Source organism: Macrobrachium rosenbergii, chromosome 5, assembly GCF_040412425.1.
Source record: "Macrobrachium rosenbergii isolate ZJJX-2024 chromosome 5, ASM4041242v1, whole genome shotgun sequence".
In the NCBI taxonomy this organism is placed as follows: Eukaryota; Metazoa; Arthropoda; class Malacostraca; order Decapoda; family Palaemonidae; genus Macrobrachium; species Macrobrachium rosenbergii.
The window spans coordinates 54,172,628-54,200,340 of NC_089745.1; the positions used below are offsets into that span (position 1 = coordinate 54,172,628).

The window sequence follows — 27,713 nt, forward strand, 5'->3', positions numbered from 1 at the left end:
CCAAATGGAATTGTAATTGATAAATGCGTCTGCCTCAGATAGGATTCGAACTTAGGCCTTTGATTTAGAAACATCGATAAAGAGTTTACTTTGGCTACTCAATTATTAATTGAGATAAAATCTGATATCGACACTCCTGTACGTATTCCTGTAAAATTTAGGTTCTGTGCTTAGAATCGATATCAACTAATCTCCACCGAGATAGTTAATTGGTATGTTTGTAACGCTTGGCTAGTTATGAATTTGTGTCACTTATACATGCATGATTTCTTTGTCTCTGTTTCAAAACCGAAGACCCAGATTGTTAAAGCGGGATAGAAAAGATTGGTCGGGAGCAATCTCGTTATGATACGTTACTTACAAGAAACAACGAAGTGCAATATCTTCCGCCTTCTTAGGCAATCTCGGGTTTGTTTAAGAATGCTCCAGAGTAAAGGTGAAAGACCTTATGCACGTCGTATTCACGTCCCTCTCACCCATATGCTCTGTTTATCTTCTGTGTGCGCGTATGTATGTGCATTATATATATATATATATATATATATATATATATATATATATATATATATATATATATATATATATATATATATATATATATATATATATATATATATATATATATATATATATATATATATATATATATATATATATGACTATTTATCACATCACCGTGATTCATATACAATCAGAAAGCTACAAACGTCCTTTAATATCCAATTCACTCTATCGGAAATAATATATTTTCATATATGTTACCGAAGGGGGTTGATAATAAGTCCACCGTCCCGTGGGATCGAACCAGCGACGGACGAGAATCAGGACACAGTGACGCACTAGCGAAATCGGCCACAAGAGAGGCGGGCCATCGCACCGATGGCGGTCTCTTTCGAGCACACACGTGTGTGCGTTCGTGCGTCATATCTTCGGAGGGATCCAGACAAAGAGGGAACAAAAACTTTCCGTTTTCTCTCAAGGAACACAACTTCTACCATAAAATATTTCCGTCTGTTTCTCCCTAACTATTGTTGTCCTGATATATGTACAATCACCACTACTTGCATTGCCATGCAAGCATTCTAATCATGTACTCATAATGTTCTACCGAATCTTCTGTATCAAACTGTATGTATGTTCCTGTTTGTGAAGACTCCAAACGTCTCGCCATTTCACATATATTATGCTACTGCATTGTATTCATTAATCTGTCTCAAATCTCATGCAATTGGCCATATGTAGAATTTCCTGGCCTTTCCTTTGATATATGTTTTATCACTGTACGTTTATTATGTCTCTCACAGTCGCCATCTATTTGTCTGCCGACAAACACAGATGTCCGAAACATTACCTCTGTTTTGCTCTGGGTAGATGCTACTTTGCGGCTCGCACAGGCCAATAACATCTTCGAATATTCCGTACATTCATTTACGGGCTGCTGTAGGAGCAATAGCCTGTGCTGGCACAAGGCCAGCTAAATCTGAAACAACAACTGTACGTTCATTCAGTAAGGAACTACCAATAAACCCGTCAACACCCAGCCAGTATGTCACTCAATTCAATCCTGTCCTTATATATATATATATATATATATATATATATATATATATATATATATATATATATATATACATATGTATGTATGTATATATGTATATATATATATATATATATATATATATATATATATATATATATATATATATATATATATATATATATATATATATATATTTGTTTATTTATTACTGCAGATTTCTTTTACACACGCGAGACAATGATATTGTTCATTATCAGTTGTTTTTCTAAGAGGCAGTTTTGTAAGGAGTGTGAGAATAAAGGGGAATATATGTGTCGAGCTATATGGCTCTTGAGGAAAAATACGATAGCAGTGAGTAAGATGTGATGTAGAAGCTACCTTATGTACAAAGGGATTTGTTGAGAGGAATAAAAGTCTGTGCGGTAAAAGTGAATGTAATAATTAGTATATAGATAGGGAATTATTGCTTGATTGATTTGTTAGGTGTTATCTAGCGCCATAACTACCAGGGCCGGATGCATTTTGTAGATAAGAATTTCAGGTGATTGAAGATGAAGTTGTAAAGCAAATTGTTTCAAAACTAATATACTTATTATAATAGTACAATGATAGTGATAAATCCTAGAACTTGAATTTGTTACAGAAGGCCTGCCCCTGCAACAAATTTTTAAATTCCACTACTCGTGTAACTTGTATTCTTTCCAAGAATCTTGGTAAGGATGCATCGGCCATCCCCATCTCGGGTCTGAGAGAGAAATAGGTCCCCATAATCCCCATGACGTGGGCATTCGATAACTATTATAGTACCTTACAGTCAAAGAAAACTGCGTGTTAGGCTGTCTCCCGTTTTGTAGGCTTGTGGTCGTATGCAATCTCAACTTTAAAACTACTAAAATGCTTACAAAAAAGAAACGTCAGGTGTCTTTATGGAGGAGTAATCGAAACGTTGAAAGGAATAACCTCACTTCTCGACATATTAAAACTGTTTAAAAACCATTTAGCTCTAAAGCCAAATCTTTGGGGAGATTTAGGGTGTGCCTCAGAATATGTTAAAAATTTCTTTGTGAGCCGTTGTCAGTGCAAGAGACTTCAGCAATCTCTGTAACCTATACCAATGCCTAATGACAGAGGATTCAGTGACGTTCCGGGGTGGGGTGGTGTTTGAAATCGCCCCCCGGGCCCCAAAGCGAGGGGGGGCCCCAAAATGCGAAACTTTGGATTAAGTGGATCTTCAATTATTCAGTGTACACCTAGTTTTAAGAAATAAAATTTCTGAAATTTGCATTTACAAGTGCGTTTAAAATGATCTTACAATTGTTCATATTCTAAAAATTTTCCGGGGGCGGCTTACAGCGCCCCCCCAACCCCCAGCTGCTTTGGCTTGCTTCACTCGCCTCTCACCCCATAAGAGGGGCCCCAAATGGGTTTGTGCCCCCCGGGCCCCAAAATGTCTAGGAACGCCCCTGGGAGGATTGACGTTGAAGGACCAAAAGCAGCTCTCCATCATCAGCCAGAAGGCTATAAATGTAACGTTTTAAGAACTCTGTTAAAAAGAATGGCAGCCTCAATGGAATTGATTTTTTAAGAACTCCTTATCTCCGAGCCGTATCATACGCCTTTTCCAGGTCAAAAAAATATATATATATAAATTTTTTTAAACGCGCTTTTATTAAAATGCACTAAAAAGTAAAAAATAATTTTTTGAGACACACCAGGATTTCCCTACAATTAATTATGTTTACAAAAATAAAAGCGTAGGCCCACGCTTTTATTTTTGTAGACATGAGTAATTGTAAGAAAATCCTGGTGTGTCTCAAAAAATTATATTTTACCTTTTAGTGCATTTTAATAAGAGCGTATTTAAATTTTTTTTATATTTTTTTATTTTTACAGAAATTGTAACCCATTCATGATTGTAGCTAACGAAATTGATATCCTGTCGAGCTAAAGGTTTGAAAAATCCGTAGAGTTATTAACTCATTCTACCGAGTCAAAGAAGTTGTGAAAAATCCTAAGAGTTTCATAAAAATCCTAGGATACTGGGAAAGGTAACTGTAGGGTCACTAGAGGTCACTGCTGACCAACTGATCATGTAAGGTTGTATTGTCACCGGGATTGAGTAACCATGCAAAATTTCAAGCCCGTGGGATGAAGGGAACAGGTCGAAAATTGAGTAACAAGATCTGACAAGAGACATAAACAGACACAGAAGTCAAGTAAAATGAAAGCATGTAAAAAGAGGTGGAGATCTCTAAGGAAATCAATACGACAGTTGTTGGGTGCATTTGTCGAAGAACCACATTTTGCAGGTAACAAATTACCCCTCTTCTCTAAAAACCACGTAAGTTTTGTTTTGACCATCTTTTCCACCAGCTTTGATAAGCATGATGCCAAAGCGAATAAAAACTTATCTCTAACTGGCTTTAAAAATGCTAAAACCTGTAGTGGGGTAGAGCCATTAGTGCACTTCTTGCGGTGCACTGTAGCATTACTCAAGGTTCTTTGCAGCGTGCCTTCGGCCCCTAGCTGCAACCATACTTTCCACCTTCTCCTAACAATTGATTCATAGTGCAACTGAGAGGTTTTCGTCCTGTTACACCTTTTAAACTTTTACTGTCAATTTCCGTTTCAGCGCTGAATGACCTCACTGGTCCCAGTGTTTGGCCTTTGGCCAAAATTCTATATTCAACTCAGTTTAAAAATGCTAAAATCATGGCGAGTTCCCAAACGCTTAAGTAGCAGCTGTTTCGATGCATTTGATTTAGAATACTTATTGTAAATTTCTTGGTATTGATTGAAATGTGCCCTGTCATGCATATAGAATCTCATTAGGGTTTGTGGCTGTTTCTTTACATAATACCAATGCAGCCCCAAATTTTCTTTCAGTAAATGAAAATTATAATATTCTTTATTTCTTGTGAAATCAAGTGGCTTGCTTCCTTCACTACGTCAGTATTGAAATCCAGGGTTAATTCCTGATTTATATAATGCACTATCAAAATGTTCAGCAGATACATTGCTCACTTCTGAGGCATCTCTCATATATTTGTTTTGGCAGAAGTTTTACAGACGGATTCCTTTCCTGATTCCAACCCTCTTTGTTTAACCGGGCTTAATGATGTCTGTGTGAGTGCAGTGTTTCTGCCATCTAGTTAATGGCTTTCTCGACTTGTTTCATGCATCCACGTATGTAATGATTTTTATCATAATGAAAATGTTAATAATGCATCTGTCTAGCATATTGTTCTCATATTTAGCATGCTACTTCTTTTGCTTCTCTTTTTGGAAAGCTTAAAGCAAGACAGTATGTTTAGCTGCCTACCCTGGCTTTTTCTCTTCTCCTGCTGAATGGCCTGTCTTTCATTTACAGGTAGTTTTCACCATTGTCTAATCAGAGAGATGAAGTCTTTTGTCTTCTCAAGTAGCAATGCATTACCAACTGAGCACCACATAGCATATACTGTACATGGTTTAGTCCAGTATCTAAACATTTCCTGCCCTTTGCTTCCAAGCTGTGATTTTCCCATTTTCTTCCATTAAATCTAAGAAACCAACCCCCCTTCCCTTTCACTTCTTTTTGGGTTGGTCCCTGGCTAATTTCTCTGAAACTTGGCTGGCACACGTCAACCAGCCATTGAGTCATTATTCACAAAAATATTACCTTTTTTGAAGCAATACTCCTTCACATCTAATAGACAGAGCATCAACAAAAGGAAAACTATAGGGAAAAACAAATCATGGCAATAGATCTGACTTGAGTAAACTGAGAGAGATGGCAGAAAAGAGGCTAAGAAGCAAGAAAACAACGCAATAGAAGATATAAAACAGAGGCTTAAAGCCAAAGTACATAAAATCCAACGGTACATGAACAGGAATAAAGGATACCAACAGAACAGACTCTTCAGAACCAACCAGAAAAGATTAGACAGCTAACTGAGAGGGGAAGACAACCACCAGGAAATTCCTGAAGCCATACCAAGAGAGAGACTCTTGGAAAACATATGGAGCAATCCAGTATCACACAACAAACATGCAACATGCCTCAAGGAAATCAAGGCAGAAGAAATGGTGATAATAAAACAAAGAGTCACCGAGATTACAACAGACACAGTCAGACACCAACTAAAGAAAATGCCCAACTGGAAAGCCCCAGGTCCTGATGAAATCCATGGATACTGGCTCAAAAACTTCAAGGCCCTACACCCACGAATAGCAGAACAACTCCAGCATTGTATCACAAACCACCATGCACCCAAACGGATGACCACAGGGAGAACATCCTTAGTACAGAAAGACAAGAACAATGGAAATATAGCAAGTAACTACAGTATAGGCCTATCACCTGCCTACCAATAATGTGGAAGTTACTAACAGGTATCATCAGTGAAAGGCTAAACAACTACCTAGAGGATACAAACACCATCCCCCACCACCAGAAAGGCTATAGAGGGAAAGTGTATGGGCACAAAAGACCAGCTCCTGATAGACAAAATCTTAATGAAGAATAGTAAGAGAGGGAGAACCAACCTAAGCATGGCATGGAGTGACCACAAGAAAGCCTTCAACATGATATCGCACACATGGCCAATAGGATGCCTGAAAATATATGGGGCAGAGGAAAACGCCATCAGCTTCCCAAAAAATGAAATGCACAACTGGAATACAGTACTTACAAGCTCTGGGATAAGACTAGCAGAAGTTAACATCAGGAGAGGGCTCTTTCAAGGCGACTCACTGTCCCCACTACTCTTTGCAATGGCCTTGAATCCCATGACAAAAGTACTGCAGAAGATGGTTGCTGGGTACCTACTCAAGAAAGGAGGCAACAGAATTAACCATCTGATGTTTATGGATGGCATCAAGCTGTATAGTAAGAGCACCAAGGGTATAGATACCCTAATCCAGGCTGTAAGGATTGTATCTGGGGACATAAGAGTGGAGTTTGGAGTAGAAAAATGCACCCTGGTCAACAAACAAAAAGGCAAAGTGACAAGCACTGAAGGGATAAAGCTACCAGATGGGAATAGCATCAAACACATAGATGAGATACGATACAAATACCTGGGAATAATAGAAGGAGAGGATATAAAACACCAAGAGATGAAGGACATGATCAGGAAAGAATATGCAGAGACTTAAGGTGATATTCAAGTCAAAACTCAACACTGGAAACATGATGAAAGCCATAAACACATGGGCAGTACTGGTAATCAGATACAGCACAGGAGTAGTGGAGTGGATGAAGGCTGAACTCCATAGCATAGACCAGAAAACTAGGATACACATGACAATACACAAAGCACTACACCCAAGAGCAAATACAGACAGACTATATATAACATGAAAGGAAGGGGGGGGGAAGGCTACTAAGCATAGAGGACTGCGTCAACTTCAAGAGCAGAGCACTGGGGCAATATCTGCAAACCAGTGAAGATGAGTGGCTAAGGAGTGCATAGGAAGAAGGACTGATAAAAGTAGGCGAAGACCCAAAAATATACAGAGACAGGAGAATGAAAAACAGAACAGATGAATGGCACAAACCAATGCACGGACAGTACGAGACAGACTAAAGAACTGGCCAGCGATGAAACATGACAGTGGCTACAGATGGGAGAACTCAAGAAGGAAACAGAAGGAATGCTAACAGCAGCACAAGATCAGGCCCTAAGAACCAGTTATGTCCAAAGAACAATAGATGGAAATAACATCTCATCCATATGCAGGAAGTGCAATATTAAAAGACAAGACCATAAACCACATAGCAAGTGAAAGTCAGGCGCTTGCACAGAACTAGTACAAAAAGAGGCATGATTCAGTAGCAAAAGTCCTCCACTGGAGCTTGTGCAAGAAACAACAGCTAGCTTGCAGCAATAAGTGGTATGAACACCAATCTGAGGGAGTGATAGAAAATGATCAGGCAAAGATGCTCTGGGACTATGGTATAAGAACAGATAGGGTGATATGTGCCAGTAGACCAGACGTGACGTTGATTGACAAAATCAAGAAGAAAGTATCACCCATTGCTGTTGTAATACCATGGGACACCAGAGTAGATGAGAAAGAATGAGAAAAAGTTAATAAGTATCAAGACCTGAAAATAGAAATAAGAAGGATACGGGATTTGCCAGTGGAAATTGTACCCATAATCATGGGAACACTAGGCACAATCCCAACATCCCTGAAAAGGAATCTGGAAAAACTAGAAGCTGAAGTAGCTTCAGGACTCATGCAGAAGTGTGTGCTACTAGAAACAGTGCACATAGTGAGAAAAGTGGACTCCTAAGGAGGCAGGATGCAACCCGGAACCCCACGCTATAAAAACCACCCAGTCAAGTAGGATGACTGTGATAGACAAAAAAAAAAATAATAATCAAAATAATAACAATAATAATAATATATAATAATAATAAACATCTATAAGGCATGATAATCGTATAGTTAAGTGTCTTTGCTAGAGTGGAATGTAGATTTTTTGCTTTGCCAGACTCATTTCTGTTACAGATTGCATTAAGAACTTTCATTACTTCATCAATGGCAATAAATTAGGGACAACTGACCTCACAGTACAGTCTCAGCATATAAACAAATCATCAAGAGTGTGATATGTCATCAGGCTATTGAAATATAGCATAATTCAAGAGCTAAAGCTTGACGATACAGTATACCTTTCTCAGTGCCCATACCAATCAACATTATTCACGTAGATGATTTCTTAGGAAAAGTAAATCCCATTGTCAGGATAACTGGTAGATTTTTTGCAACGATAAACTAGATAGCAGCAAGTTATAACAGATTAATCCAGGTATAGGACTGCAGCATTCATTTTAAAAAGACCATACCAAAATAATTCTAGCCAATCTCCAGACTGGCTACACTTTTTTTACCCAAGATTATTTGATGGGCAATCAACTTGACCCTTGGTGGAAATGCACTAAAATCATAACAGCAAAACGCATAGCAATTGCTCTCATTTCAACCAGTGGCATGTGAGATCTGGACAAGTAAACCCTTAAAGTATTTTTTTCTGATATTCAACACATAGTTTTTAAAGTTACATTTCTAAATGTTCCAAAATTTTAAATTTCTTAGAAGCTGGAATTTCTTATATTTATCTATTATTTTACAGATAAATAATATGTGCATGTTCGTACATCATGCAGGGCTGTATAAAGATATACACAGTTTATATGCAAATATGAAGATTAAAAACAAATCTCTTGGACCAGCCCTCAAAAATTAAAAACAAATCTCTTGGACCAGCCCTCAAAAGTTGAGAATGGTTGTGCATTTGTCTGGTTAAACAATTTAAACATATTTTTATACTGTAATAATAATTATCCACATTAGTTAGGTGACCAAACTAACTTGCCATCATCACAAACCCTACTTGGAGTTAGGGTAATGGGAGTCAAATTCATTCAACACCTACCTACAGTTCAGGGTAAAATTACCTTGAGGAATTACTTCTTGTAAATAATATTGTAGGCAGTTTAGGAAGAATTGTAAAAAAAAGATTTGTTAGGACGTTTTCAATCCTTTATTTTAAGCCAACAATAATTACATCACATCTGTACACCTATGGCAAGTAGATCAACGTATGAGAAAAGTGTTAAGTACAATCATTAGAATAGCAAAATGTGTACACCTAAATATAACATTATGCGATGTGTTTGTTAAGTTGGTCCACAAGGGATCGAAAACAGAGATATTACAGCTTAGTAAAAAGTCATATACACTTTATACAGAAAAGCACTGCATAGCCAAAGAATGCATTGCATATGTTGTTTTAAAAGATCACAATTAGTACATATTACCTACACAAATAAGAGAAAAATATATGAAAGGAAAACAGTACAGTAACAGGTTCTATACCAAACCTGAGACAGAAGAGTACACTGGGATGAAATTCAAGCTTAGGATATAATACAGTTGTCTCAGAGTTGAGCATAGAATCGCTTACTCCTCCAATTTCCTACTATAGCATATTGTTTCTAAACATATACAAGATAATTTTAACATATATATACTCCGCCTATATATCCTGAAATCTCTTAGAAAATACACACTTCATTATTCTATTCTCCAATAAGCCGGTTGACAAATGCCTCAATTCTGGATTCTTCTTGTAAACCTACAAATTTATCAACAACCTTCCCATCCTTAATGGCCAAAACAGAGGGGACAGCTGACACCTGTAAGAAGAGCTTCATTAATAGAACACAATAGTACATATAAAATTACCATAATTTTGAAATAGAACAAAATACATGTATAGTAACCATAATTTTGAAATTTATTCTACATTACAGAAGGACTAGAAGAGTTTTAAAGTTTCTATAAAAAATTCAAGGTAATTCAACCTTTTCTATAAGATAAAATGGCATCGCAAGTTTACTTTAAATTTATAGCTAATCATCCTCTTTAGATGTTTGAAAAAGAAAAATAAACTGGAACCACAGTCTCTTATTGTCTGATATTTAACTCTGCCATAAATTGTGATGGAACCATTTCACAATAAACATTCAAGTCCCTATGATAACTGACTGTATAAAATGAAATGAAAATTTTACTTAAATAGTACTATACTTCCTGGACATTGGTCTGGAGCACTTTTTGTTTTACATAGTAGTTACAGTAGTTATTAGTTGGCCAGACCAGACTGGTTAGTAGTTACAGTAGTTATTAGTTGGCCAGACCAGACTGGACCACCAAGTCACAAATAGTTAACCACACCAGAAGGTCACATTTCTATACTTACAGAGCTGACCACAAAAATCTGCTCTTGAAATTCATGGTGAAAATTGGAGCAAGATAAAGTTAAAGAAGTAAGACAGCAAGATGGAAAGAGACTACAGACAAATGATGAAAAGAGAGACATAAAGCAAGGGAACAAAGAGCTAAAAGTATGCTTCAAAGAACCTACAGCACTGTCTACAGCACAACATGCAAGATACACTTTATGCAGTAGCCCCATATAGGAATCTGGGGACAATAATGCACAGTGCTCCGAGACACGGAATATACCTAGTACCGGACTGAGACCCAGTCTAAAGAGATACACCCCATGAGCCAAAGGAACTACTGCTTAAGGTTATTCACAATTACTTCAAGGTTTTTGTAAGAGGCCACTAAGAAACTAGCAGTATGACAGTACCACAGTGGCTATGCACATTGGATTTGCAACCTCATATCCATAGCATCCCAACAGCAATAGCCTATGACTAGGTAACAGTTAAGCATTTGAAAACAGCAAGGTGGATTGAACAACTATAAGACTAAGTGAGGCAATGGCAATTGTTCATGTGGTCTTGTAAGTTGGACCATGCCCAAGAATTTGTCTGATGTGAAGAATGAAGTAGGCCACCACTTCACCACCAAGTCCTTATTTGTGATGGATGTGTCAGATACAAGTATGACAGCACATGATTGCTGATAACACAATTAACAATGCTGTACTCAGAGGATGAAAAGGGTTCTTATATCCATCCAGTAAAAACCCCACAGAATTACATTCTGAATAAAAGGAGTAATATAGGAATGTTGAAAACAACTTGAATATTGAAGGTTACATTCAATGACGGCTTGTAAAGCGAGAAAAGAGCATGGTCAAAACACGTAATAAAATTTAGTAGAGTACCTGGTACTGTGCATAAACTGAAAGAAATCATGCAACCCATGTTATTTGTACAGTAAACATTTAACCAAAAGTTAAATGTACACTTGGGATCAAGTTTTTATATAAGATGATTTTAACATTAACCACTGTGCATATTGCACAATGACTTCAACTGTTCCAGTCCACTATCTTACTCTGATACATCAATTAAAAGTTTTACTTACATCATATTCTAGTGCCAGATCTGATACTTCATCAATATCCACTTTAGCAAGATGAACTTTTTCTCCTTTTCCTCCTATAATGCTCTCTAATCTCGGAGCAAGGAGCTTACATGGACCACACCATCTGAAAAGATAGCAGAAATTAAGGAGTAACTTTTTTTAAAGAATCTGCATGTCAATAGTTGGCTACAGGAATACAAAATGTTAGAATGTACAAGCTATCACTCATCATAAATCACAAAACTGTTAATCTTCATGATAACATCCTATCTTTCTATATGTGAATTTTAGGAAATTACCTCAGGTCACAGAGTATAAATATTGTAAACATAACAAAACTGAAAACTCTTGCAGCATATCACCCATCTGAGTTCACTGGTCATGAAGTTCTCCCCAAAATTTGTTGAATAGGAAAAAAATTTGTTCAGATATTTTTCACCTGATATGATTTTTACCAGTTTGTTTACTCTTAACTGAGCAATATTACACTTATTTTTGGCTTTGTTTTTCTTTGTTTCATATGGGTATTCCATTTATATACCATTTAAGTGAAGCTTGCATAGCAAGTTAATATAAACACGCTTGTGATCATGCACTGCCAAATTAATTGAACGTGACAAATACTGTTTTGATTTATCTACTGTATCTACAACATTTACTGAAAGAACCTTTACACAGTAAATTGTACACACATCTACTCTAACCCCAACCCCAAGTCCATGAAGATGCACATAATGGAAGAAAAATAGAAAAAAAAATACTTGGAAAATCTCTGAGATCCAAAATATTGAGAGAGAAAAAGCAACTCAATTGTAAAAACTTTTCTTATATGTTAGAAGTAAAATTAAAAGCTACTCTTAGGATCCAATGAATCCTGATATAAATGACCAGTACAAAACACAGTATAAAAATTAAAATTATCCCAATTTTCTTACTAGCATGCAAAGTATTTTATCTTTGGTGTTGTGATGATATTACTTCAACCCAACCCAATTTTCCATAACAAACAGAAACCATAAATGTCACCTCAACCTAATGAACAACTTGGGGGTCGGCCCCTTCCGCTAAGTAATGATATAGACTACATAATAAAGACCAACATATAGTATAAGGTATCTCACAGCCAACTTGCATTGTGTATAGTAGAGTGCAATTCTATATAAAGTACTTAGGCTAATTACCTATCCTAACCAGTATTTTGTAATTTATATACTAACCAGTATTTTGTAATTTATATAAAGTACTTGGGCTACTTGCCTATCCTAACCAGTATTTTGTAATTATCATTCAGTTTAAAATACTGATTTACATCTTTCCAATTCAGAGATATACAGTACAGAATCTCAAAAAGTAACTTCTTCTAAAAATAAGCATATATACCTGTATCTACTTGTTTACAAAATATGTTAATGAACTTTCATTTTACCATAAGTAACCCTGAATTCTTTGCAAAAAAAGAGAGAGAGAAAAAAAAAAAGTTAAGTATATCTTAGTTTAACCAGACCACTGAGCTGATTAACAGCTCTCCTAGGGCTGGCCCGAAGGATTAGATTTATTTTTACGTGGCTAAGAACCAATTGGTTACCTAGCAACGGGACCCACAGCTTATTGTGGAATCTGAACCACATTATAGCGAGAAATGAATTTCTATCACCAGAAACAAATTCCTCTTGTTCTTCACTGGCCGGTCGGAGATTCGAACTCACGACCAACAGAGTGGTAGTTGAGAACGGAACCCGCTCACCCAGCGAGGAACTGAGAGAGAGAGAGAGAGAGTGGGGGGCTCACTGGAAGTGCATCTTGTTTCCTAATGTGATGCACAAAGAGAAATGTTGGTTATGTGTGTCTGTTTGTTCACCGTCCACCCTCACAGGCACAGCCAGAAAAGTGTTGGTAAACAAGAATACATTCATTTGTACAGTGTCCTATACCTCTAGTGTATATAGTGGATTATTCACTAAAAAGGAGGGGGTGTCCGCTTGGCCGCACTTTGTCCCATGTCTGATAATCCTATTGTACTTACCAGATTTCTCTGTAAAGTACAAACATTTTTATTTTTATCAGACTTCGGTGAGTCCATTAAGTAATGAAGTCCACTGATTAAAGGTCCATTAAGTTGAGGTGGCACTTATATATCGTACTAGGAATAAACAGCCAGTAATGCTGAACTAAATCAACTACAAACAAAAGTACTGTAGAGACAAAAATATTGTAGGGTTCTTAGTTGAATAACTATAAACTTATTAAGCTAAATAAGTTAATGTCACATAAAGGTCTGTGCCAAAGCAGTCTTACAAGTGTTGTACCATATGTACCAAATATCTCTTATAATAACTTTTGCCAGCTTCTAGTTGGTTCACATTGTTTACATTTAGATGGCAATAAAAACTTGATATTTTTGAAAAACTGCCTTAACTTAATCAACTTCCTACACTACCTTACTTGATTGTAAAAAAAAAAAGTGAGTCTACAACAGTTTAAAACAGTTCTGTCCTTGTTAAATTCATAGTTTACTTTCAAGATATTCAGTTAGGTTATCACACTAATTCCTGTCTATCATATTAGGCACCAATTTCAGTAACTAAAAGACTAAGTTTGGCAAATTAAAATACTGTACATCTCCCCCTAAACTGATAAAAATTTAAGTCAACCGAGAATTAACTTGGGTATGTGCCACATACTGCAATTTTTAATATATTATGTGCTAAAGCACATGTATAATACATTAAAAATTCTTGTAAGTGTGACTTAGAAGGTTGTGACTCGCAGTAAGTTCAGGCATTGGAACTGCATTTAATTTACTACAAATTATTCATCTCAATCTCATACTTCTTTTGAATACAGTTCCGTAGAACAAACATCCAAATGTCAGGGAAGTCTGGGGGCAATGATCCTACACTGATAATGGGGGTGGTCTGACAACAATGCAATGACCCTTGACAGATAATGTCTGACAACAATAATCATCCCCCTAACTATCCAAAAAAAAAAAAAAAAATACAATAAGATAATATTAAGACAATTCCATCAAGCTGTTATCCTAGATTTTACACCAACGTCTAAAACACCTGAAATGACCTCCGGGAACCCGCTAGTGGTGATCCAGTTCACAGTTTGACATAGTGTGGAAAAAAATGATCACACCTTCCTTATTGCTTCAGTTTAAGACAACTGTATTAGGCTTAGGCCACTTTTCACAAGTTTTAACAATGCCTGTCTTGTATGTAAGAAGAGTTCATGGAGATTAAAATAGTACACTTTATACTACTGTAGATGTAAAATGTCTTTTCTGCCACCTGGAATGAATCCTGGACGATAAATGCCTCTCTTCTGTAAAACAAACATTGACCAATGAATTAATTACCGAGATTGGGACAAGAAATGTGCACCCTCTAGCTGTGTACCTCCCAACCTTCAGCTAAAGAAAATGGTGTATGCAATACTATGGAAAAGATATAGGGTGCTACCCCCAGGCCAGTCAGGACCCCATAAGCTGGTGTATTGCACATTCTTTTGCTTGTGTTGGTTTTGGTCAGATTAGGCTGAGGTAGGGGGGTTCCAGGGTCAGATGAGAATTCGGGACCTTACATCAAGTTAGGGAAGGTTATGTTACGATGCTTCCTTATATTTTACTCTATGACTTACAGTACTCCAAGTTGGGTTAGGTAGTGGTGGGTGGGGCCTTCCCCACTCCCAACTCAAAGATGCATCTTAGTAACAGGCCTTGTGACATCTCTGTCCTTCATAATTTGCATTTTTCCTACTGCTTATCTTGTGATTTATGCTTTTAGACCATTCGTTTTTTTAGTACAAAAATCTTGATTTTTCTTAATGGGTCCCTTCATAACTACATTATCTAAAACTGCATTCTTTACCACATACCAACACGGTTCACCTGGCGAAGCTGGCCAAGCATATCAAATAGGCCTACATCCATCAAGGAAACCGTATAGAGTACATAATTCCTGGGCTTGAATGCTGGTGCCATTCAGCCTACTGTCCTTGACCAGAACTTCCTTAACAAAGTAGGTTACCATAATACGTAAGTATAGTACAATAACTTTGTTCCTGAATTCTGACGTCTTACCTAGACCTAATATAGTCAAGCTACTAATTAAAGTCACAGCGTAACTGAAAACTTACTGTGCATGAAAATCCACTACCACTGGCGTTGACGATTTCAGGACTCTGTCTGTGAAATCCTCCTCGTCTTGGATATTAAAAGCTCCCTTCGCCATAGGCGTCGTCCCAATGCCCCTCACGTGTGTTTCAGAAGAAACGCCATACCTTGGGCATGAATTTCTATTAGCGTTCAGCACTAATTGTACCAGGCTTCGCCGCAACATCATCAGCTGATAGTCTGCGTTCAATACTCTTGCGGAAGTATCTTGGAACGTAGAGACAAGCACTCATAGATGCAATGTATAAAATAGAGAGGCGTTTGTTGTTTCGTATTCGATGCCATATGTTATATTTGAGATTTTGGAAGTTAGGACTAGCGATCTCATGGCCCCTGAGAGCATGTTCTCTTGGCAATATTGCTATTGGCTCACATTTTTTTCAAGTATTTTTAACAGCCTTATTCCAGTCACTGCCAGTTTTGACACTTTTGCGTTTTCGCAAATATATATTATATATACAACTATAGTGTGAAAACACCCTTCTGAACCCATTTGAGTGAGATTAGCTGAAATTCCATGCTCGCACTGTACTGTACATTTATTAATGGATAGTGAATTATACATAAGTAATAATGATAATATGGAATGTTTACAGTTTTTAGCTGTAAACGACAAGATTGTCAGATAAAATAGATTAGAATATATGTACTTGTTGGTAAGGGAAGTCCTGGTATTTTTCCCGTAACGAAACCTTAGTACCTAAAAAGAAAACTGCGGCGTTGAACGAATGATTTTTAATCGAATATCTATGCAGAGAAGGTTAATTAATTTATCGGGTGCGTTATTTACAAAAATAAACTAACAGTGGTAGGTGACGTAACGTTCCCCATTTTTTGCGAAAATTTAGATCTTGTCATATACATCATTATTGTCTGTTATTATAAACAAGATGTTTGCAAGGTAGACTTGGCAAACAAAAAGCACAGGGATTAGAAAGTGCGATAGGAATGCCATATTCATACTTACCCTACATTATGAAACTGGTCAAGCAACTTCCTGACTCTAATGAGAAACAGCAACCTTCACTTTTAGGCTATCATAGCCAGAGGAATAATTTATGCACAAATAATATGGCGAAGTAAAGATAATAGAAGGCCGTCTGTAACAGTTTTGTTTGACGCAGCCAGGCATCTTGCTCAGCTATCTTTTTATCGTCTTTTGATATCCCGTCGTAGACATGCAAGCATTCGTCACAAGTTGAAGCTGAGCAGAGACAAGAATACATTCATTGACCTTAAAACTTATTTGCAATACATGTACTTTTGCGCTATATTTTGTAAATTGGTAGAAAGGCCTGTTACAGTAAATTTCGTATACTTACATACATACATACATACACATATATATATATATATGTATGTATATATATATATATATATATATATATATATATATATATATATATATATATATATATATATATATACCGTATATATAAACACTTGCGTGCATTAAGCCACAAGTATCGTTTAATATCCAGTTACTAATAAGTGCTTCGTCACTAGTGGGATTCGAGGCGCCGCGCCGCCTGGTTTAGAAACGACGATGAACTGCTATTTTTCATCACTATGCCATTATTACTGTGCGGTGTATACACACACACACACACACACACACACACACACACACACATATATATATATATATATATATATATATATATATATATATATATATATATATATATATATATATATATATAAATACAGTATACATATAAATATATAGTGTGTGTGCGTAAAGCCGCAAATATCGTTTAATATCCTGTTCACTGTACATCTGGAATAGCTTACACTTAAGGGGAATTATAATTGATAAAGTGCTTCGTCACCAGTGTTATTCGAAACGCTGCCTGGTTTATAAACGACGACGTGCAGCGATAATGGCACAACTGTCCAAAATCACTGTGCATCTTTGTTTCTAAACCAGGCAGCAGTTCGAATCCCACTGGTGACGAAGCACTTATCAGTTTGATTTCCCTTGGGTGAAAGTTATTCCCGAGGTTTAGTGGATTGCGTATTAAACGATATTTGTGGCTTAACATTGTGAATGTGAAAAAATGTCACGGTGTATGTGACAAAATTCATATATATATATATATATATATATATATATATATATATATATATATATATATATATATATATATATATATATATATATATACTGTATATATATATATATATATATATATATATATATATATATATATATATATATATATATATATATATATTCGTTAAAAAACAATCGCATTAGTGGCATGAATAAGTTCCTTGCAGGTGTCTTCATACCACCGGAGTTTTTTCCGATTCTCGTTCATCAATTTCTGGCGAAAGATACACAGACTACCTTCTTCCATTTATTGATTTTTGTCCCGACAGCTGTTTCGCCTTTTATGTCATTATCAAGCAACTACTGACGTGTATATATATATATATATCTTCTTCTTCTTCTTTTAACATGCTTTTTTCCCATTTTTGTATGGGGTAAGCACGATGCCTTCTTTTGAAGGACTTTTGATTTGGCTTTGGGGTAGACCGTAGTCTCGATCGGCTGCCCTGCCTGACATCGCTTAGACCCTGGTAGCGTATGGTACATGTCTCATACCAGACCCAACGCCCTTTCTCCCAGCAGCGAGAAGTTGTTGCGCGGGTAGGTCGAGAGTTCGAGACGTGTGAGATGTTTGTTATGTTTTTAGATGTTGTAGTGGCTTTGTTTTGTGTGTGTATTTAGTCTGTAACACCCATTTGCTTTTTAAGCAAACCTATCCGTTAATCCCGGGGTGTCTACACGGATAGCAAAGTGTCTGCCTCTCTGATCAGTCGGCTGCGGATTTGAACCCGCGCCACAGACCTCTACGAAGTCCGAAGCTGCTGCTGTGACCGACTGTGCCATCGAGGCTCGTGATATATATATATATATATATATATATATATATATATATATATATATATATATATATATATATATATATATATATATTAAAGTGAATGTTTGTATGTTTGTAAGTTTGTATGTTAGCAGGCGAACCGCTTGACCGATCTAGACAAAATTTGGCACGTGGCCATCATTTGACCCAACTTAGATAATAGAGTAGGTTTCAAACCCGTACCCCTTTCCCCCATCCCCTTTTCTTTGTAAAGCATGTGGTAAATAATCTTTACGGGTTTATCATACCTTATTTCATGTGTAAAATACTCTACGGGTACTTGATACCATAGAAATATATAATTGAAAATGCTTTTCTTTCCTGTGATTAGTAATTCTGTATCATGGTATAGAGACTATAGACAGTCACCACAGTAATACCTGGATAAAATGGACAGTCACCACAGTAATACCTGGATAAAAGGGACAGTCAGCATAGTAATCCTTGGATAAAAGGGACAAACAGTACAGTAATGTCTGGATAAAGGGACAGTCATCACAGTAATGCCTGGGTAAAAGGGAAATTCAGCACAGTAATACTGTATCTGGATGAATGGGACAGTATCTGGATAAATGGGACAGTCACCACAGTAATATCTGGATAAAAGGGACTGGCACCACAGTAATACTTGGATAACTGGGAAAGTCAGTAGAGTAATACCTTGATAAAAAGGACAGTCACCACAGTAATACCTGGATAAATGGGACAGTCAGTACAGTAATACCTGGATAAATGGGACGGTCAGCACAGTCATATCTGGATAAGAGGGACAGTCACACAGTAATAACTGGATAAATGGGGCAGTTACCACAGTAATATCTGCTAAATGGGACAGTCAGAACAGTAATGTTTGGATAAAAGGGACAGTTAGTACAGTAATTAAAAAAAGGGACAGTCAGTACAGTAATACCTGGATGAATGGGACAGTTAGAACAGTAATACATAGATAAATGGGACTGTCACCACAGTAACATGTGGATAAGATGGACAGTCAGCACAGTAGTACTTGGATAAGTGGGAAAGTCAGCAGAGTAATATCTGGATAAAAGGGACAGTCACAACAGTAATAACTGGATAAATGGGACAGTAACCACAGTAATAACTGGATACATGGGACAGTCATTACAGTCATATCTGGATAAAAGGGACAGTCAGTACAGTAATACCTGGATAAATGGGACAGTCAGAACAGTCTTATCTGTATACAAGGGACAGTCACCACAGTAATAACTGGATAAATGGGACAGTTACCACAGTAATATTTGAATTAATGGGACAGTCAGCACAGTATTTTTTGGAGAAAAGGGACAGTTAATACAGTAATTTCTGAAAAAAAGAGACAGTCACCACAGTAATACCTAGATAAATGGGACAATCAGCACAGTAATGTGGATAAAAGGGACAGTCAGTACAAGGCGGTGAAGGAAAATTATTCTGAGCTCTTCAGAGTTTTCACAGGCATTGCTGGATTTGTCAGCTTGTGTGTTTGTATTATATATATATATATATATATATATATATATATATATATATATATATATATATATATATATATATATATATATATATATATATATATATATATATGTGTGTGTATACATGTATATGTATATATACATATACATACATATATATATATATATATATATATATATATATATATATATATATATATATAATATACTTAGTAATGTAAGACTGGATATATATAATATATATATGACTATATATATATATATATATATATATATATATATATATATATATATATATATATATATATATATATATATATATATATATATATATATATATATATTATGTATATATATAGAGATATATATTTATATATATCCAGTCACTGCTACATTACTAAGTCTTAGTTGAACTCCCTGTATAGAGCACTTCCCCAGTTTTAATCCCTTCCTGCATCTACATAAGCTTACTAGCAGTATATCGAGCCCACCTGTACACGCATTGTGTCACTCATCTTTATTTGCATGCACCCTTTCGCCTGATAAAACCCTTCACATTATCTCCCCAACATATTCTAGGTCCTCTCTTCCTTCCTCCTAACACTTACGAATTATACAGTGTTTTTCCAGCAACTTACCGTCCTCCATTCTTTCCACTTGGCCAAACATTATCAAAATACTCTGATCAATCAATTTAACCTACGTTGACCTTTTTTTCACCTCTTCATATCTCCACATTTCTTGCTGTTTCAATTCTTCATACCTCTCATTTATTACGTAAACAGTTCATCTCAACAACTTCAGTTTTTTCCACATTCAATATCCACACTTCTCGTCCATAGAGGATGACTCGCTCATCAACCCTTTCATACATTCCAGCCTGCGTTTCTATACACAGTTCACCTTTCTTCTCGGTCTCTTGCACACACGTTTCTGCTCTTCCTCAGTTTATTTTTTATGTGATTCTCCTTATCCGTCGCCCAACCATCATCCATTATCTTCACTTACAAATTTCCGTATGAATCACCTGCCCTTATTCTTCTGCCATCCATATTTATATTCATTCCACCATCTGCTGGGGGTCATGTTACCCTCAAAACATTACTCTTGCTCACATTTACTTTCAACCTTCCCTTTTTGGAGACATCACTCACCCCACGTTCCATCTACGTCTCAATTTTGGTCCGGAAGCTTGCACCTACATCTGTTGTCCTTTCTCCTTCGTTTCAAATATCCACAAGAGTCATAGAGACATGCTCACTCTTGTCTCAGACCCGTCTGTATAATTTAACTCAGATTTCGCGTGCATTATGAAAACTTTTAATTGCTCTCAACAAATTAGCTTCTACACTATAGACCCTCTACATCGCCTTATCAATTCTGTTTTAAGATTTTCTGGATACATGAATACCTCATAGATCTTTGTCTCTTTACTTTTAAACTTCTTACATCACTGTTTCACAACAAACAGTTGATCCACACACTGAAAATTTGACTAAACCCTATCCATCCTTTTTATGTGTCCTTCTTTCTCAGTCAGAATCCTATCATATACCTTCCCTGGTATGTTCGTTAATGTTACGTCCTTATAATTCTTACAGTCGCCGCTATTGCCTTTACTTTTTTTGTTTACATTGGAATCATTATTCTTAAACATTCTTTTGAAACCTTTTTCCTAATCCAGGTATACTTTACAAACCCTTGACAGCCACTCAGTCGTACTAACACCACCATTCTGAAGCATCCCAATTTTTATCACATCAAGTCGTCGTGTCTTTCCATTCTTCATCCTCTTAATTGGCCTCATTGCATCCTCAGCTGTCGCTTCCACGGGCGTGCTCAAATTTATATTAACTCTTGCATCTTTCCCACTCAACAAAACTTTAAAATTCTCACTCCATCGACCCCAGGTTGCAATGTCTGCAGACAGCATATCCCCTTTTGCATCTTTTATTCTGAGAGCCTTTTGTTCACTAACCTTTCAGAATGGGTAATGTTTACAGATGATTAGGTACTGAAAAGAGAACTAGAAGAGTCAAAGCAAAGGCGAATCCAGGAAGTGTAGCAGGTGCAAAAGATATGAAAGATAATTGTATTTTCTACGGAGTGAGATTTACTGAGACCTGTAGATGGCAAGACAACCCATCGTAAAGGGTTGTAAGGTAGCCATATATGTAGTCGTGTCTCTTTAGAAGTAGGATGAAAGAATGGGTCATATCCTCGGAGATGGAGATTGCTAAAAATTTCAACACTTGACAAAAGATTCAACTTACTAATGAAAGAAGAAAACTGACAGGTTGGTGCCTACAGAAAAGGGTAATTAGGTTTGTATCAAGTTCCTTGTGCGGTGGGGAATTTTAGTCTGCGCTATTCTTAAGGGACTATATGAAGTCCTGCAAGCCTAGAAATCCCATAAACAGCACGTCCAAGGCGCTAAACACAATACTGGCAAGCGATGCCTTTCTCTCTGATAGCCTGCGGAGTTTATTGACCAGGAAACGACGACCCAACAAGGTGACATCACAGCAATGGATGTGGAGAGCTATTCACAAACTCCAATTAGCATTGTTCAGGAAAAGGTTAAAGATTGGATGCTGCGCCCTTGAAAATTTCTGAAGGTGAGCTTAAGGAATAGTCTTGTACAGTTGATGCCTTGTATTTTGCCACATGAAAGGGGCTTGTCCTTCAGATAAATTGTGTAGCAATGGAGTGTCGTTGTCGAGCTCCGTTTCCTAGCTTGCATGCAGCTTTAGTCAAGAATAGTCTTTTGTGTGCACCAAACCTGCCATTGATGATGCAATTTCACTCTCAAGAACGATCGAGAACTTCATGGTTTTGTGTTCTGTCCTGCTCTTGGGTTTAAATATGAGTAGAGGATGTAAATGTTGGAGGACGCTAAAACACTAAAGGAGATTGCAGGAAATGCAACAAACGTTCAGTCACATTACCGGACGTGAGACAGCATTCACCCGCTGTAAATGGTCGGAAGAACTTGATTGTAGGAAGTATGTAACTTCCAAAAAGAATATTCTTCCTTTGACTTTTCCTTTATTATGATAGGACAGAAAACGAAGGTAACTTTGTAAGCCAATTACCTAATTCCTTTCAAGCTTTGTTTTATGGGCTGACTTGGCCTTTTCTCATTTTGTTCTTTTCAATGTCGTTCATGTAGTGTTCTATTTCGTTCAATCTCACCCATGAAGTTATTGTTTCCTTGGCTTCTATGTATTGTAATAAAATAAATTTTCATGCAGAATCCATTGCGCGGGTTTTGTTATGTATCCGAGAGCCCGTTTAACTTGCGCAGTTGTACATCCTCCATCTTAACACCAGTGTCTCACTTGACTAAAAACAAATACCTCTTTCAGATTTAGTTCTTCTTTCTCGGATATATACGCTATACTGTGACGACGTCATCTTCTTCAAAGGTCACCAAAGAGTACTTTGAATTTCCGGTTTCTTGTGTGTTTTGTGCTATGAGGCAGTACTAATTTTAATGTTGACATTAACCTCGCTTTATAATAAGTAAAATGACATCATGCTCCCAAAGAAACCACACAATGTCGAACTTAGTTGTAGCACAATGCCTCGTAGTCTTTCTAGTCTTTTATCGCCATGTACATACCAGGCTTCTACTATTAAATTTTGTTCGTACCTTTCCTCAGCTGTATTTATTTCTTGAATTCTCAAATTATTTTATCTTTAGACGACGCTGAAATTGAGATTTAAATGCCTCTGTTTTATTGTTTACTCTAACATGCAAAGTTTGCATACATCTAACAGGACTACCATTAGCCGTAGTAACCAATAACAACAGTAATGCACAGAAGTTTTAGAGTGGTTGAGAAGCAAACAATGAAATTAATTCACTGTATAGCTGCTTCTTACCTCATCAGATATTTTTCAACCAAGGTAGAGAGGTAGCATCATTACATTTGTTTTATCTGCTGCATTGCAAATTCATGGTTGCAGTTGCTGGATTACAATTAAAAGACTGTAAGTAACGAGCAAGGAGATAATGTACCGGAGGACGGTGTTTTTATAGATAAGAATGTGACCTTGGTCGACGGGAAGGATTAGAGCCGATCCCTTGAAACTCACAACTTCAAAATTATTCAGTTTCTGCATATATCGGAGAAATATGGAGATTTTTCTCGTCTTTTCCACTGCTCTCTTTTTCCTTTCGTGAAAAAGGAATGTAATAACAGATGGTAATATAAAACCAAAAATAAGGACTTGACGTAATTACCACCATCCTCAGTCCTAATGTCATGAACGTCATCGTCCTAGTATTGTATGGAGGGCTTGGGTTGGAGGAAGGCGTCCATCAGGTGACTTTTCGTTCTCTCCCTCTATTACAAAGCTGTGGCACTCTCGCTCTCCATCCAGTTTCCCTGAATCTTATAACCTTTCCCATTATTTAAGCTCTGCTGTCTTTACCTTCCATTTTCTTTGCATGTGTTCTCAGGGCCTTGATCAGGAACCTTAAGAACTTGGTAAGGGATTGTCCTGAAGGCTTTTAGTGATTGATAAGGGCGTTTCAAAGCCTCCAGTGCTTGATAAGAAATCTGATAACCTTAATGGCTTGGTAAGAACTCTTCTAAGGGCATTAAAGGTTTGAAAAGAGATTTTCCGATGGGTTTAAGAGCTTAATAGCTGATGTTCTTATGGCTTGGTAAAAGATCTCCTGAGGGTCTTGCTTGATAACAGATCATCCGATGGTTTTATGGGCTTTATAAGGGATCTTTTACGCTCTTAATGGCTTGGTAAAGGTTCTTGTAAGGTGATAAGAGCTCTTCTGATGACTTTAAAGGCTTGGTAACGGATCTCATATGGCCTTAATGGCTTGCTGGGTTCTGTTCTTAGGGCTTAAAGGCATGATAGGTCCCAGTGCTATGCCTTTGGCCTAAACTCAATATTCTTTCTCTTTTTCTTTTAAAGGTTTGACGAGAGACCTTCTGATAGCTTTAAGAGCCTGATAACGGGTCTTCTTGTGGCCTTAATAGCTTTGTGAGAATTTTTGTATGGCCCTTAATGGCATGATAAGCAGTCCTCTGGTGACTTTAAACGATCTTCTAAGGGCGCTAAGGTTTGATGAGAGGTCTTGTGATAACTTCAGTGGCTTGGTAAGTGCTCTGCTAAGGGTCCTAATGGTTTGATAAGAGGTCTTCTGATAACTTTAAGGACCACCAGGTGCCCTTTTTATGGTCTCAAGGGCTTAATACAGATCTTCTGATGGCTTTGGGTTCTTCTGATGGCACTAGTAGTTTGGTAAGAGATCTTTTAAAGGCCTTCATGGTTAAGTAAAGGCTGTTTTAAGGATCATAATGGCTTAACAGTTGTCTTCTGATGACTTTTCAAGGCTCTCCTCATGGCCATAGTGGGTCGTTTTGGGGGCATCTGGTGGCTTGAATGTCTTGACAAGGAACTTCTGGGGACCGTAAGGCTACGGAAAGTATCTTTTGATGCCCTTAATGGCTTGGTAATTGTTCTGCTTAGGCCTTCGTGTCCTGATAAATGATCTTCCAGAGACCTTCATGTCCTGGCAAGAGTGCTTATGAGATCCATAAAGGGTTGAAAAGGGGTCTTCTGATTGCTTTAAAGGGCACAAAGGGTTTAAGAGCCTGATAAGGGTCTTCCAATGGCTTAATTAATGGGTTGGTAAGTGCTCTACTAAGCTGAGAAGGGCTTGGTAAAGGGTCGTCCAGTAACCTTAATGTCTGAGTAAGGACACGTTTAAGGGCCCTTTTTTTATATGGTGTCTTCCGATGGCTTTAACGGCTTTATAAGGAAAATCTCTAAGGCTCTTAAGCACTTGTTAAGGGATATTCAGATGACATTAATAGCTTTTTAATGGGTTTTCTATGTGCCTTAAGGACTTAATTAAAGGTCTTGAGTTGGTATTAATGGTTTTGCAAGTTTTGTTCCAAAGCCCGTGGGAGCTTGACAAGGATTTCTCTGATGTACTTAATGGTAAGGTCACCTCTAACGGCCTTCAGTCAGCTCTAGGTTCTCACAAAGAAGCAAGGATTTGTTTACATGCTGGGATGCAAGGATGTCTTTTATGTGTAATCAAGACGATATGCCCTCTTATAACGCTAGAAATGTGCAATTTTAATGAGTAAGGTATGTATCTAATCATTTACGATAAGGTAACACTTTCAAATCTTTATAAGATATGATTAGACAGTTCTTATAAAGTCAGATCTAAACAGAGGATCCAGTTCTCTAAAAAACGGATTGGTCTTTCAGCTAGACATTATAATCATTCCGAGAAGCATTGGATTTGTAGTGTAACAAGCATCGCCCTTAATTCTCAGTTAGTCTGATGGAAAATGAACGAACTCGTCAATCACTCGCATCTTCCCCACACTGCATAATCCCAGTGGTCTCTGAATCCACAAGTTCAGTTGCTCCACTTTGGACGTAGATTAGAAGCCCCAAAATCAGAAGATAAGGTAAAAGTTCGTTTGTTTTAGGTCAGATAGTTACCTGGTATGGGCAAGGACTATCAGACAAGAAATGAATGTGTGCAATGCTTTCAAAACTCACACGTGCTCAGGCACCCACTCACACACACACACACACACACACACACACACACACACACACACACACACACACACACATATATATATATATATATATATATATATATATATATATATATATATATATATGTGTGTGTGTGTGTGTGTGTGTGTGTGTGTATGTATATATTATATATTGCATTCTACCACAGTTAGCCCTTTTTAAGTAAAACTAAAACGTATTACAATAATAGTCGATAAGGCGAATTTTTTAAAGCCTACCGAATCTAGTGTCAGTAAAATCTTTATGCAGATTATGATGTCTCGTGACGTGCATAATCTCAGAGTTTATCCTTTCACAAAGCAAAAATTTCTTAGCTTACAAATATTTTCTTCCTGAGAGCGATTATCATATTATGATAAATAAATTGGAAAGAGCCGGTAGAAATAGTTTATGAAGTATATATCACAGTACTGGGAGAGGTTTAAGAATTTGTAACAGTGTGGGGAAACTGCAGATAAGAACAGAGAAGAATTGCAAAACTATAGAGGCCCTGCATGAGAGAAAGAAAACGGGGGAATACAAGAGAATGGCGCCAGAGGCTAAGTGCAACAGCACTCCCTACCTCATTCAACCACCAAGCCAACCGCAGGACAAGATAAAAGTGAAGAGCAGGAAGACCGGTAGGCCATGCCACGTTATCGCTGTCGAGCGCAGGAGATCCTAAAACAAGTCGCTAATAAGTAGTTTTACTTTATCCCGGTGTACAAGAATTCGTGATTTACATCTACCATTAGGGGAAAAAAATTACTGTATTGGGGTTTGGAAATAAGCTGAAAATATCTGAGACAATGGATGTATATCCACGGAATTTTTTGAGGGAGCTTGAAAAAATCAGATGCGAAATAAAAGGCCTATGTACCGTGCTGCTCACCCTAGCCACCTTGCTGCACTTTTATCATTATTATTAACAATTCACAGAGATATTCGTAGGTAGAACTTTGAACCCTGGGGCGAGAGTGGGTGCACATTAATTTGGCATGCTGTATCCATGTTAATTTCGATATGTTTCAAGCGTACCCCTACATATTCCTGTAGGAAACTTCGGACCCACGTTGTGGCCCCATCTTGATTCTTCAGTTTCGTGGTGTGAACGAACTAGAAACTACAAAGCGTGAGGGAACTTCCTTGTAAGTTTTTTTATTTCTGGGCCA

At 37.1% G+C, this 27,713-nt stretch overlaps 2 protein-coding genes across 3 annotated transcripts in view; one reads left to right on the forward strand and one right to left on the reverse strand.

The window, feature by feature from the left end:
- Ubqn (ubiquilin) overlaps positions 1 to 27,713 on the forward strand; it is a 105,362-nt gene that overhangs the window by 13,952 nt on the left and 63,697 nt on the right. The window lies entirely within an intron of this gene.
- LOC136838803 (thioredoxin, mitochondrial-like) lies at positions 9,055 to 15,779 on the reverse strand. The gene is made up of 3 exons (XM_067104380.1): positions 15,524 to 15,779; positions 11,381 to 11,504; positions 9,055 to 9,732 (listed from the first exon to the last, which is right to left on the reverse strand). The coding sequence occupies exons 1-3, from the start codon at positions 15,727 to 15,729 to the stop codon at positions 9,616 to 9,618; spliced, it is 447 nt and encodes a 148-aa protein (XP_066960481.1). The 5' UTR covers positions 15,730 to 15,779; the 3' UTR covers positions 9,055 to 9,615.

What these genes read in the sequence shown, in the direction of transcription:
- LOC136838803 (XM_067104380.1), bottom strand. Translation starts at nt 15,729, where the DNA reads ATGATGTTGCGGCGAAGCCTGGTACAATTAGTGCTGAACGCTAATAGA. An exon ending in GTAGTGGATTTTCATGCACA is followed by an intron (nt 11,505 to 15,523) that starts GTAAGTTTTCAG and finishes CTATCTTTTCAG; the next exon opens with ATGGTGTGGTCCATGTAAGC. An exon ending in ATCTGGCACTAGAATATGAT is followed by an intron (nt 9,733 to 11,380) that starts GTAAGTAAAACT and finishes CTCTTCTTACAG; the next exon opens with GTGTCAGCTGTCCCCTCTGT.